Below are 13,586 nucleotides of genomic sequence, written 5' to 3' on the forward strand. Positions count from 1 at the left end.
GGTGGCTTGACTGCATCCTCACTTATTCAGGGAGAAAACGGCTTGACTGCCAAGAGGGAATCTGTGCTTGGAGTTTACAGTAGGTGCTCACCTACCTCTTGCAGTCCCTGTGACATCAGGAAATGTAGTTTCAGTGGCTCATGAAATAATGGAGAATTGTTATGGGACAAAGTTGACAACAAATACCCCCGGTCTTACAGTGCAGCAGGAATCTCCCTCACCCACAGAGAAACTATCCCCTGCCATCTTTCATCTCAATCTGATGCTAAATAAAGCCAGAAGGGCTCTCTTTTCTGTGGTCTGGAGTGTCAGAGACATGCCTATTATAACTGCCTCATCAAGCCCTTTAGTTCTTTTTTTTTCGCACCTTACTGAAAATAGTTCATTTCTATCATTTTAGAAATGTTTTTCTAAACGCTTTTCTAAACCTAAGTAGAAATGAGAAAAGGCAGGTACACAGCAGTCTAGCTCTTTAGTCACTGTGGGAATGAACTGTGTGTGTAGTGACTCCCCTGACTCCCTGCACCCTTCACTGGGCCCAGGACACAGCCTGTGGGCTTTTCAAGCATGGTGAGTTCTGAGCCACTGCAGTGGATTCCCGAGCTGCTTCTAGGGGTGTCCAGAACTGCCCATTCTCAAGCCACCCCTGCTCCCAAGGCCAACAAGAGGAGCCCACAGTCACCTCTACTCTCTTGGCCACAGACACCAGCCACAGAGAAGACTGCCTTGCTCTGGGGCCTGGACTGAACTGCAAGGTCCAGAACAAACACATCCAGCTGGGCAAAGGAGACACTGGACTCTGCTGGCCCAGACATACTTGGTTGAATGTCTAATCTTTCAGGAATGATCTTTACTTCCACAAGGAAGTTCCCTCCCATTTCTCTGGAAACCAGTGGGCCTCTTAGTCTATCTTTGTTTTCACCCTTGTGATAAAGACATAAGTGCAGGATATATTTTCTCTAAAAAACAACCACCACTGTGCAAAGCAATAGGTAGCAATGGCACCCCACCCACAACTGGGGGTTCCCCCAAGAGAGATGGAACCGTAGTCAAAAGGTGAGCACCAACCCATTCAGCCTGGCAACTGCTTTGTGGTCCCATCTTAGAGAGTGCCAGAGGCAGGAATAGAGGCCTGATATGCAGACTTTTCAAGAGAAAATGTAAATTCCAGTTTTTATGTGAAATCTCCCAATAGTTACTGTCAATCAAGTTTTGTCAAAACACCCTGTGGGGCAAACCATACACACTGGCCACATCTTAAGCCAAGTCTGCAACAGCTATAGGGAGAGTCTCTGGGTGTGGACTTCCCCTATACTGGGACACTTTGGATCAGAAGAACTCCAGCTTCTGTACTGGTCACTGCAGTCATGTCCTCCTTCCAAATGCCAGGGGACAAAACAAGCGGCCTCCTTCCCAGCATCCCACCTGCATCTCCCCCTGGAGCTGGTGCAGCACAGACTGTGCTGAGCGCTGGCTTGGTGCTGCTCTGTCTCCACAGGGAGGCTGAGGCACCTGTATTTTCCTAAGTGATTTAATCCCTGCAGCAGTTCCTAAGGAAGAAATGCTTGACATGACTCCTTCCATGAAATTTTTAATTGAAATTGCTGCTTTTATAGGTCCAATGGCTGAAGCACTACAATTTCATACAGTTCATACAAGTAAGTAAAAAGGTTCTGTCCCTCTGCTGCTCCTCAGTAAGTGGCTGGCCACTCTGACCTCGCCCACTTCCCACTGCACCCTGGGCTGTCCAGGTGGGTTCAGGTGGCCCTTCTGGGTGGGGCTACAGGCTGTCAGAAAAGGCTGCTCATGCCCCCACGCCCACCCAGCTCTGGTAAGAGAGGCTCCAGTGATGTAAGCAAATACCTTTCAGGGCTGTGTCTGGAATATTTATGCCCCCTTATTGTCTTCCTATTACTTGGCAGTCTAAAGTAATGAAAAGAGATCTAGACAGTATCAAAGCTCTGAAATCACATAAACCCAGGCTCTAAAAAATAAGCTGAGGCTACCTCAGAAAGAATACATAGAGATTTATGTCACAAAGCCATTCACTGCTCTTTGCCATTAGATAAACATTTACTTTTCTTGATTTAAGCCTAGGTTGCTATTTTCCAATTTTATCCAGAAATGACTGTTACCAACAAATTCATGGCCAGTATTGTCCTGTCCCTGGGCTCCCCTGGCACGGTGTGTCAGAGACACCATGGTGATGAAGGCTGATTGGCCTGGGCCAATACAGATTCCCATCCATTCCTTCCTTGGCCAGAGGGACCTGGTACAGAAAGTGTGTGCTTCCAAAAGACACTTGGAACTGGCAGGGGAGACCCTGAGAGGGGGTGTCGCATGAGGAAGGTGTGTGTGGTGGAGTCAGGGAGGAAAGTGTCTTTGACTTTACAAAGCAAACCTCCCAGAATCAGGGTGAGTCTGGCATTTGGCCCAAGGGGGCAACTGTTCCAACCAACCATTTTCCAGAAGAATCTCCCTGAGAACTAGGAATATTCACAGCTAAGATTCTATCTTATTAACCTCAGTTCTGCTTTTCCCTTTGGTTGAAGTGCAAATCATCAGTGAGCAGAGGGGCAGCGCACATCTTGGCAGTGAAATTTCCTCAGTCAAATCAGAACATCTACATGTGCAACCTCTTCCTTGAAAACAAAATCCAACTATTGTCCTTTATTTTTTAATCTTGACTAACAAGTCTTCTGGAAGAAATATATAAAAATAAACTTAACAAAGTGTTACACCAAATCACAGAGAAGTTGATAAATTAGATGCACAGCCCTTCTCACAAGTTTAAAATAAATATACCTTTTGGGCACCTGGGTGATTCAGTCAGTTAAGCATCTGACTCTTGATTTCGGCTCAGGTCATGATCTTGCAGTTTGTGAGATCAAGCCCCACGTTGGGCTCTGTGCTGATGTCGCAGAACCTGCTTGGGATTCTCTCTCTCCTCTCTCTTTGTCTCTCCCTGCTCTCGCCTGCACAAGCTTGCTCTCTCTCTCTGTCTCTCTCTCCCAAAAATAAATAAATATTTAAAAATAAATAAATAAATATACCTTTTACTAACATGCTCATGGAGACCTCACATGGTTTTAGAACAAATGGGGCTAAAAGGCTCCCAGAAGTGAGGGGATGTCAGCAATGACAGGCTCAGACCATGAGATGCTCACCCAGGTGAGGCTGGAAGGGGCATTCCACAGCCACAAGCTGCCAACTAGAGGGCACTGCAGCTCCACCATTCAGGCTCCAGGGAAGGTGGGATTTAGACGCTGACATCGGGAAAGGTGCTTCAGTAGCCCTCAGGTGTTCTAGTGACAGACATGAAACCACACAGACAGCAGTAACCACAAAGGCATCCATCTTCACCAGTCACCTTTCCCCCAAGGAGTACAAATATGCACAATGCCACTGGGAACCCAAGAGGCTGTCAGCGATGAGCTCTGTCAGTGAGAGCAGAGCCTTCCTTTCTCATGCTGAGTCCTCACGCCCCATCCCAGACTCCTCCTATAGCCAACAGCCACTTGATATATACAAATGGCCACTGGAGACCCCTAGCCTCTCCCAATTAAGATTGAGAAAATGCCAAGTAGAATTAGCCATCTGGATGCTGCTGATGCTAGCAGGGAGGGTCAGGGGCAAGGAAACCTCACATTGTTCCTTCATTATTTTGCTCAATGTCTGGTTCATGTCCAGTGAATGACTGAATGAACAAAGGAAAGTAGAAATGGGTAGGGGAAACTATTCCCAAGGCAGAGTCTCAAACCAGGACCCTCTGATCATGCAAGGGACCCCCAACACTTTCTGCCAAGCCTCTGGGAAGTGTACTCTTCTCTCTGTTGAAACCTCAGAGCCAGCCATGAGAGATCCACTTATGTTAATAGGCAACCTCTTTGAACAGCAAAGCGCCTCTAGGAAGGATGGCATTCAACACTAGTGAGATTAGAGGTTCTCTACTTCAGCACTACTGATATTTAGGGTCAGATAGTTCCTTGTTGCGGGGGCTACCCTGTGCATTCCAGGATGTTTAGAGCATCCCTGTAGCATTCCCTAATTATGACAACCAAAAATGGCTCTCAATGTTGTCAAATGTCCCCTAGGGGGCATAATCACTCCAATTGGGAACCATGAGTGTATATTAATCAACTGCTCTCCCAGTACTGTACTAAGGGAAGCAGCATTTCTTCCTTATGCCTTATAAAGGCATTAGGGAGGAGAGGTAGACAAGTAGGAGGCAAGAAGCCTGGTTGGGGGCACATTCCTGGGTAGAGAGAAAGAGTGTAAGTGGCCCACAGTGCTGTCTACATTTGTATTTGTGTTCAGAAGAAAAGTAAGGTTTTTTTTCTCACTCTCTCTCCTCTCTCTTTGGACTATACATTAGGCTAATAGTCCTAGTCATGATATGGAGCTACAGACTGGGCCTGAATGGTCTCTGGTCACTGGGTTAAAATACATCTTGAGTTTGAAATGGTAAACACATTCATGCTCTGTCTCAAAAATAAATAAACGTTAAAAAAATTTTTTTTGAAATGGTGAACACAGCGCATTGCTAAGTTTTGCAATATCCATATTCTCATTTTATTGAGGAGGAAAATCCAAGCTTTGAGAAGCAACAGCAGCCAGTCAGTGCTGGGCCACTCAAAGAAAAGAAAAAATAGTATAGTAGTAACAAGAAATTAAACCCTAAGCTGTGTGCAGCCTGCATTTCAGAACTAGGGTCCAGCTCTCAGGGGTAAAACTTTCAGACGTTATTAACAAAATTAGGCACAGAGTGTGATAAAGACCTCTGCAGACACAATCACTAGATACTGATTATCTTCACTTGCTGTATAGCCCTGAAGGGGCATCTAAAAATCACTTAATTATCTTTTCAATGTCAAGAAATGGAGGCACTGTTGCCCAAGAAGTCCTGGAACAGGGTGGACACAGGTGAGCCACTGCCCCAGGAAGAGGCCTTGACACAAACCCATTCCCTTAAAAAAAAAAAAAAAAAAAGTTTATTTATTTATTTTGAAAGAGAGAGTGCACACGCACGTGAGTGTGGGAGAGAGGCAGAGAGAAGGAGAGACAGAAAGAATCCCAAGCAGGCTCCATGCTGCCAGCATAGAGCCCAATGCAAGGCTTGATCCCATGAACCATGACGATCATGACCTGAGCCAAAATCAAGGGTTGGATGCCCAACTGAGCCACCCAGGTGCCCCACTCAAAGCCATTCCCAAATGAAACAGAGGACACATTCTGATTAAAACAAACTTAAAATTTCACTTTTCTGCCTTTGTAAAATTGTCATCCTGCTGCAACCTCTTTGCTGGTAAGGGTATAATTGTGTGTGTACCTGTCCCATCACCTGACTGGGTCATGGAGCTCCCAGTCTGAGGAGCAGACCCATGGGCAATTTGAGGATACATGGATGGGGGCAGTGACAGCAGGAATGGCCATATATGTACTGAGGAGTGGAAGAAGGAGCCACTTCACCAAGCAAGGTGAATCAGGTAGAAGCAAGATGATCCCCAAAGCAAATATGTGGGAAAGACAGAGGTGGGTGGGGACCCAGGCTAGGCATAAGAAAAGCATTCTGAGTTCCCTGTGTGCAGTGACTCCAAATACCTCAGGCATTGGAACAGAAAGCCTAAGGCAGGGAACTTGGGTAAATTCATGGCAGGTACTTCATAGAAACTTGAGAGCTATCTATTGATGACAATGAATAAGGATAGTTTTCCTCTTTCCCCCAAGGCTGGAGTCAGCATTTCCAGTCTTTGCATTAAGGCTTAGGCAAAGCAGTGATGGCTCATCCTTTTGCAGTTCTGAAACTGTTGCTGTGAGTATGATTTTCTCTCTGTCCTTTCCCTTTAAACTCAGGGGAGTTGTGTATATTCTGTGCTCAGAACTTCAGAAGAGTTAGTTCTCTCCTTTAGGTAACTGAACTGTCCTTATACAACAGTGGGGAATCTATAGGCATTAGGACACCAGCGTTCAGTGAGTCTGGACCCCTCAGGTACCAGACTGCTGGGATGACAAAGGGCCCAGGACCACAGGGAAACTGTCATGCTGTGAGGAAAGCCATGTTAATAGGGCCTGAGGAGGCTAGTGGGCCCAACTGGGGACCCAGAGAGACAAAGGAAGAGGACAGCAGAGGACAAGGGAAAGCAAGAGAGAGAAAGGGGTTCTTTCTCAGGACTGCTCCCCATAGCCCCATGGCATCCTGTCTCATCTCTGTGAGTCTGACGGGTGGTGCACAGCAGTCCCATCCCTTCCCTCTCTCCCTGCCTGCCTCAGACACAGAATGCCCAGCAAACCTCAGTTCCTCCCATGAGGACAGCAGAGCAGATGGGTCACTGAGCAACTCTGCAGCCCTGATGGACTATGACCCTGCCCTCCTGAGGGGTCCAGGGGCCCTGAGCCCAGTAGCCTGTCAGAACCCATGATGGCCTCCCTAGGCCAGTTACCAGACCTCCCTGGTCCTGACACATGCTCTGAGGGGCTGAGTATCCAGTATCATTTTTGCCCACCAGAAAACCAAGAACTTGTAATTGTCTAAACTCACAGTCCCAAGCCTTTCACTGGAGGCCACGAGAATCACAGATTGTAAAAGCAGCTCAGAATAAAAAGTGCCAGTGGCCTTTTGCCTCCTAAGCGCAGATCACAGACCGGTTTAACTGAATATGTATTTTATTTTCCAGAGGAGTGTGACTCAGGGCAAGAAGTAGCCAGAAACTGTAAAAAGAACAACCTGTAGAGCCTTACTGTGGGCTGTTCTGTGAGTCCCTTACATAGCCCGGCCCAGCCCGATCCACTTGAGGAGGCCCTGAGCCCCTGCTGTCCCGCCACTTCTAGCTTGCCCACACCTGCCATGCTGCTGATCTCAGACAAGTGACGTCTTACAGATGCAGGTAGTGCTGCACAAATGTATTAAGGATCACCGGACACCTCCAGGGCCAGTTTTCAAAACAGGTCTCCATGTAACAGCATGGGTGATTTAGTGAAAGAAGCCAAACACAAAAGAACACCTACTGTATGATTCTATTGTTAAACATATTGTTCAGAAGCAGGTAAGACTAATCTGTGCAGACAGCTGTGCAGGTAGTTTTGACCTTGTGGGGGGCAGGCCTAGGAGTACGGCCAGGGTGTGTTCCTGGGGGCTGGTCCTATCTCTTTTCTGAGTGGTTACACAGGTGTCTTTAGTTTGTGAGGACTCACTGAGCAGAATTCTCATGACGCACATGCTTTACTTGAAGTATCAGAACCTTCCATAGAGTTTTCAATGCTTCGGACCATAGCAGGTGGGTTCAAGAGGCCGTCCCGCTTTGGGGCTCTTACTGGCACCCAGCCTATTTGGAGCCCGAGACAGAGGCCTAGGCAGCACCGAAAGGCTCAGGCCACACTTACCGGTTGTGGCCCGTCCTCCTGCCTCCTGCTTGGATGTGGGCGGTTGATGAAGGACCGTGTAGAGACTTTGTAGTGATTCAGTAGGCAGACAATGACCACAACCATCACCGTGACCACCACGACGATGATGATGATCTGGGCAAACTCTAGTTCCGCTGCGATGGAAAGGGAAGGCATATTAGCGACATATCCCCTGTGCAGTCACCCAGTTCTCTAAACAACACACCCACCAGTCACCAAGCGCTTCTTGCAAGCACCTGGTCCTCCCAGAGACAAACTATTTTTCCCCAGGCCTGCTGCCCAAGACCATTGTCAGACACACACACACACACAAGCACAAACAGTTGAATAACATTTGAAGAAAGAGAGACCCAGGCATGAGGCTCTTTCCAGTAGGCCTCTGGTGTTCAGCCCAAGCATGGTGCTCAGACAAACCTTGTCTTTGCAAATTTTATAATGAGTAGGGCCTTAGGAAAACGTATTCTGTTGGCTCTACAAGACCTCTAGAGGGGCTGTGTTGTAACTGACCCCATTCACACATGGAACTCGAATATCTAGCCCAGTGTGCAGATCACCAGCTGGCCGCTGCACGCTGCCCCTTTGCCCTGGGCAGGCGGGTCCAGGAGTGCAGTCACCTCTCCAACATCTGATTGCTGGTCCTGCCAGATGGCCCTGCCACCCAGGGGAGGTAAGAAAGTCTCACAAAACTGAAGCTGCTCCTTCCAGTGTAATCTCTCCAGGAAAGTTAACCCTATCTTTATGGTTGAGTCACATTTCCCAAAGCACATCCACACAGAATCTACACATTATACTGAAGGGATAATATATTGATAAAAAGCTCCAACCTCCTTTACTCCTTTGCCTCCTTTACTTTGCCTTTGGAGGTAATTTAGAAAACACATCTCCACTGTCTCTAACCCTGCAGACACCATATTTTATGAGCAGTCGGAAACCAGGTTCCTGACGCTGCCATTACAAAGCCTTTTCTAACTGCCATTAGCACACACTTCACATTCTAGTACAGTGCCATGGAATTACTTCTAGCAAAACAGCGCACTGAGTTGGCAATTAAAGATGGGCAATTCAAGTCCTTCAGTTTTGCAGGGAGGAAGCAGAGTCCCATTGCTCAAGGTCAACCCTAGAACACACATTTTCTGCTTTCTAGCACGGCCTTGCTGCATGTTGCCCACCTGTCTTTCTGAGTCTCCCCACACAATCAAAGGAAGTGATTGTGTAGGGCTGTCAACTTAAAGAGTGAGAGGCTCTGAAGATGAGGAAGACAGCACACAACTTTGCTCTGAGGTGGGGAGGTGTGGGGTTTAATGAAGAGCAAGAAAAAGGGGAGAGCTCTGTCAATTGTGTTACTGCCTAGAACCAGTAACACACACATGCATACACCCACACATACACACATGCATGTATACGCATGAGCACAGCAACACACATGTACACACACGGGCATGCTGCATTCATGTACACATATACACACATGTATGCATGTGTTTGAATACACACAGATATGGATATACATACATACAGAGCATGCATATGCACATGTGTGCATATGCATACACACACACACACACACACACACACACACACACACACACACATGCTCTTGCTGCACGACCCAGGCTGATAGCCAGTGGGGAGGTGTTATCTCTCACTGTATGGGCTCACATTTGGGATGATGCAGGAGAGGACTGGGGTAGCACCCTCCTCCCCAAATCTCACCTATATGCCCCCACCATCCATACTCTGGAAACAGAAGGGCTAGAACTGGCATGGGAGTAAATGGAGGGTGTTCCTGGATCCCACCATGTCCTGTCCTGTGACACTACCCCTCCACTCCTGCCTTCGGCCTCTACATACCCGAGGGACAAAGATATACATACATTCTTGCTGGACCTGGCTGGACTGCACCTGCACCTATCGTGGGGCTGGCCCAAATATGCACCCTGGAGAATGGAGAGCTGAGTATGAGGGAACCGAACTGCCATGCCTGTGTGCTGAGTGGCTGTGGCCGGGTGGGCTTGCTGAGTACAGCCCTAGTGGGCAGTGAAAGGGTGGATCTCATGGGCATGGCTGACAGAGAAGCCTGGCTGTCGGTGAGACCCAGGTGCTGCGCTCTCCACCTCACCCCCACCTTGCATTGCTGTCATTGTTCTGGACACACCCCAAGGCCTAATGGCTGATCATCAGGTTAAATCATGCCCTGAAATTGACAAATGTTTTCTTTTCTCAAAAAAGCTTCATTGCTTTATGGACATGGAAAAATAGGAAAAGTGATGATTACAGTGAGGGGTCCTGTACAAAGTCTTCATGGGTTAATTCTTCACCTGAAGGACGTCTTTCTAGGTTATGTTTTCCTGAATATAGAAAGCTATGTAGATAACCATCTGTAGCAATGCAATCAAATTATATTTTCCATAATTCTATGGGCACTTGGGGTGTATCTATGATTTTTAAAAGGATTTTTATTATAAAAATAATGAAGACTTATTTAAACAATTTAAATTATTTAAACAATACAGAAGGAAATAGTGTACAATGTAACAGTCCTTTGTAGGCCTGCAGGATTCCCTGACCCCACTGAACCCCATGCCATTCTGGGGTTCATACAGTTCACCCATTGTGTATATCTGTGCATTTGCTTAATAAATAAGGGCTTTCTTCTTTTAATGAGTGGAATCATTGTACAAATACATTGCTGGCTTTTTTCCACCCAATGTATCACGGCATTTTAAAACAAGAATATATAAAAACCAACCTCATTCTTTATGGTGGCTATCTATTCCAGAACACTGATATACTGGAATTTATATTTTCCAAGTGATAGATATTTAGGTGTTTCCCCCCGCTTTTTTCTATTGTGACCAAAAGATTGTATGTGCATGTGTATGTATGTGTGTAATGTGAGTGTTGACCCACATTTTAAGTATCCCTACAGGAAAGATTCCTAAAACTGAAATTTCTGGGTCAAGGACATATCCTTTTAAGTGCTGATAGCTACTGAGACCCTGCCTCATGAAAAGGCTCTTGCCCCACATGCCCATCAACACTGAATACTCACTCTTCTCATCTGCACGAATCTGATGGACAAAAACATATATCTTGTTTTAATCTGTTTTACTAGTAATTTTAGGTCTTTCCCTGATTGGCAATTTCTTTTTCATAATCATGTTAGTTCATATCAGTTTATTTGTAACTCTCTTGTTTACTGGTAAGCAGTCTTTACATATTATGACTACAAATCTTTGTTACATGTGCTGCAAGTATTTTCTCCTAGTCTGTCACTAACTTTGCTGTGAGCTTCTGTATAAAAGATATAAATTTTTATGTCATGAAATACTTTTTCTTTTATGGCTTCCAAGCTTCCTGTTTGATTAAGAAGGTCTTCTCCAGTATTCTAAAAATATTTTTTCTAAGATTTTTATAGATTGCATTTTTATGTTTAGATGTGTGTTTGCTCTGGACTTGATTTCTTTTGGTCTGAGACAGCACATGGAACATTTTATATCTTTTGAAGGACATGGATCTTCTGATCTAACAGCACATTAAAGAGTTCATCGTAAGCATGAATAAGAAAGATCTTAGTTGTGGAAAGTGTATGGAATATTTCTTTTAAAGGGGACTACCTGCTCTAAGGTTGTGTTTCATCAGCTTTCTTGTCAACATGCTATGTATAGTGGGCCCTCCCCTGGCCCTGCTAAGGTGCCAACAGCTGGAAAGCACCGCCCCCCCCTCCCGCCCCACCAAATGTCCAAACTTGCTGCACTTCCTCCCACGCTCCTGCTTTGCTTAATACCAACAGTTCTCCAGTGCTTTCATCTCAGGACCCCTCTACACTCTTTTTTTTTTTTTTTTAATTTTTTTTTCAACGTTTATTTATTTTTGGGACAGAGAGAGACAGAGCATGAACGGGGGAGGGGCAGAGAGAGAGGGAGACACAGAATCGGAAACAGGTTCCAGGCTCTGAGCCATCAGCCCAGAGCCTGACGCGGGGCTCGAACTCACGGACCGCGAGATCATGACCTGGCTGAAGTCGGACGCTTAACCGACTGCGCCACCCAGGCGCCCCGCCCCTCTACACTCTTAAAAGCTACTGGTTACACCCCAAAGAGCTTTATTTGTATGGATGACATCTATTGATGTTTGCCATATTTACATTCAATACTGAAAATTTTAAATATTTATTTATTAAAAAAGAAACATTATATATTAAAATATATAACAACTATATATGCTATTTTCAAGACAAATTTATTGATAAGGGTGGCATTTCTTTACACTTCTGCACATCTCTTATATGACTTTTTCAAATTTCTTTTAATGTTATTTATTTTAGAGAGAAGGAGAGAGAGAGAGAGAGAGAGAGAGAGAGAGAGAGCTAGTAAGCACAAGCACAAGCACAAGCACAAGCTGGGGAGAGGCAGAGAGAAAGAGGGAGACACAGAATCTGAAGCAGGCTCCAGGCTCTGGGCTATTAGCACAGAGCCCGATGTGGGGCTCGAACCCATGAACCGTGGGATCATGACCTGAGCTGAAGTTGGACACTTAACGGACTAAGCCACTTAGACTCCCCTCTTATATGTCTTAATAGAAGATAGCTGGATTCTTCTCCCTGCTTCACCTTCAATCTGTTGGGATATGTTGGTTCTGGTTGAGGTATATGAAGGAGATGTGGTCTTACTGACCACTGGGGAGTGGGGTCTCAGGGATCCCCAGAGATTCTTGAGCCACACGTGGAGAACTGGTGGTCTAGACTGATTTGACAGCAGGCACTCTAGTACAAACACTAACGGCCTGGATTTCTTGGAGATACTCCTGATGCTAGGATTTGCGATGTAGTCAGAACAGCTCCTGGGCCACTCTCCTGAGTTTTCATGCACAAGTACAGCCACAGCAGGTGCATCTATGGAGCAAAGTACACACAGAGACCCTAGGGGTTCACAGGCATCCGAATAATGCAGAACTCACCTGGGGCAAGAGCACAGGCTGGCACACCCTGGGTGCCACTCACTAAGGCAAGCAGCCCAGCAGTGTAGCCCAGTGGCCAATCTGGGTGACAGAAGCCCAATCAGAGCCTCAGCTACTACAGCACCTGGGCCAGCATGAGAGGCAGCTCTTCCTGCAGAGACTGGCCCAGGTCCCAAAGGCCACCATCCTAACAACCAAGTACTAATCAGACACAGGAGCAATAGTAAGCACAGCAGCAGCGATTTGGCCCTGCTTGCAGTCCAGGGTCACCTGTCATGTTTCTTGAAACCCTGAAGTCAGAGAGGCATGTGGAGTTCCTGGGGATGGAGCCTCAGCAGAGTGGCACAGCCCCAGTCAAATGTGCAGCTGACCTTCACTTTGAACTCTGGGCAAAATGCATCAATGAAAAAAGACTGCTTTCTCAAACACTAACAACTAGAAAGTATAAGGGGCTAAAAGGGTCCAGAGAATTCTCAGAATGAAAATTAGAGTGAACAGAGAGAGTATTCTTGAGGACAAGTATGATGAAGACATCCAGATTCCAGAGATCTCTGCTACTGATAACTTCTCCTTTCAAGACTCCCCCCTTCGAGCTCACAAGGGGGTATGTGAGCACCTTTGCCTGATACTTGTCTTCCCACACCCTCTTCTACTTTAAACAGGAAAAATTCTACTAAAAATGCATCATAAAAGGCAAATTAAGTAAAGACCACACCACTATAGGATATCACAGCTTGGATGGTAGATGGGAAACCCAGTCCCCCTCCTCTCTCTGCATACATTGTGTAATAACAGTGATAGGTGATTCCTGTCTCTTCCTTTGCCACTCCTGAACCCTTCACTCCTGCATGGAGATTGCTCAGAGGCAGCTGGGCCCGCACAGTATTTTGCAGTACCCGGATGTGGCTCTGTTGCCAAGGGCCTGATATTACACCTCCTCAAGAAAATAACTCACAGGACAAGTAAAAGAAGCTTTATATTAACAAAATAAAACAAAACAAAACCTCTCACTTCTGAATGCAAGTATCGGGTGAAATTCAGCACACCTGTTCTTCAAGGTGTCCATTTTTAAGACATCTGCACTCCAGATCTCAACCACAGACCTTTTTGGGACTTCTGGGGACCTTACCCAGCAATTTCCTGTACTGCACAGTCAGGGCTCAGGCAGGCTGAGCACTCTTCACTTCCTGCTGAAACCACCATCCCTTCAAGGTAGCAGTTCCTGG

The 13,586-nt window shown here is 46.2% G+C and overlaps 1 protein-coding gene across 6 annotated transcripts in view; it reads right to left on the bottom strand.

Moving 5' to 3' along the window:
- Positions 1–13,586, bottom strand: part of LDLRAD4 (low density lipoprotein receptor class A domain containing 4) — a 252,513-nt gene that overhangs the window by 14,833 nt on the left and 224,094 nt on the right. For all 6 annotated transcript variants that reach the window (XM_086682395.1, XM_025931101.2, XM_086682396.1 and 3 more), the window contains one exon: positions 7,381–7,535. In XM_086682395.1, coding sequence (XP_086538521.1) covers positions 7,381–7,535 — 155 coding nt within the window. The remainder of the gene's footprint in view (positions 1–7,380; positions 7,536–13,586) is intronic.

Source organism: Puma concolor, chromosome D3, assembly GCF_028749965.1.
Source record: "Puma concolor isolate L17-30 chromosome D3, mPumCon1.1.hap2, whole genome shotgun sequence".
Taxonomy (NCBI): Eukaryota; Metazoa; Chordata; class Mammalia; order Carnivora; family Felidae; genus Puma; species Puma concolor.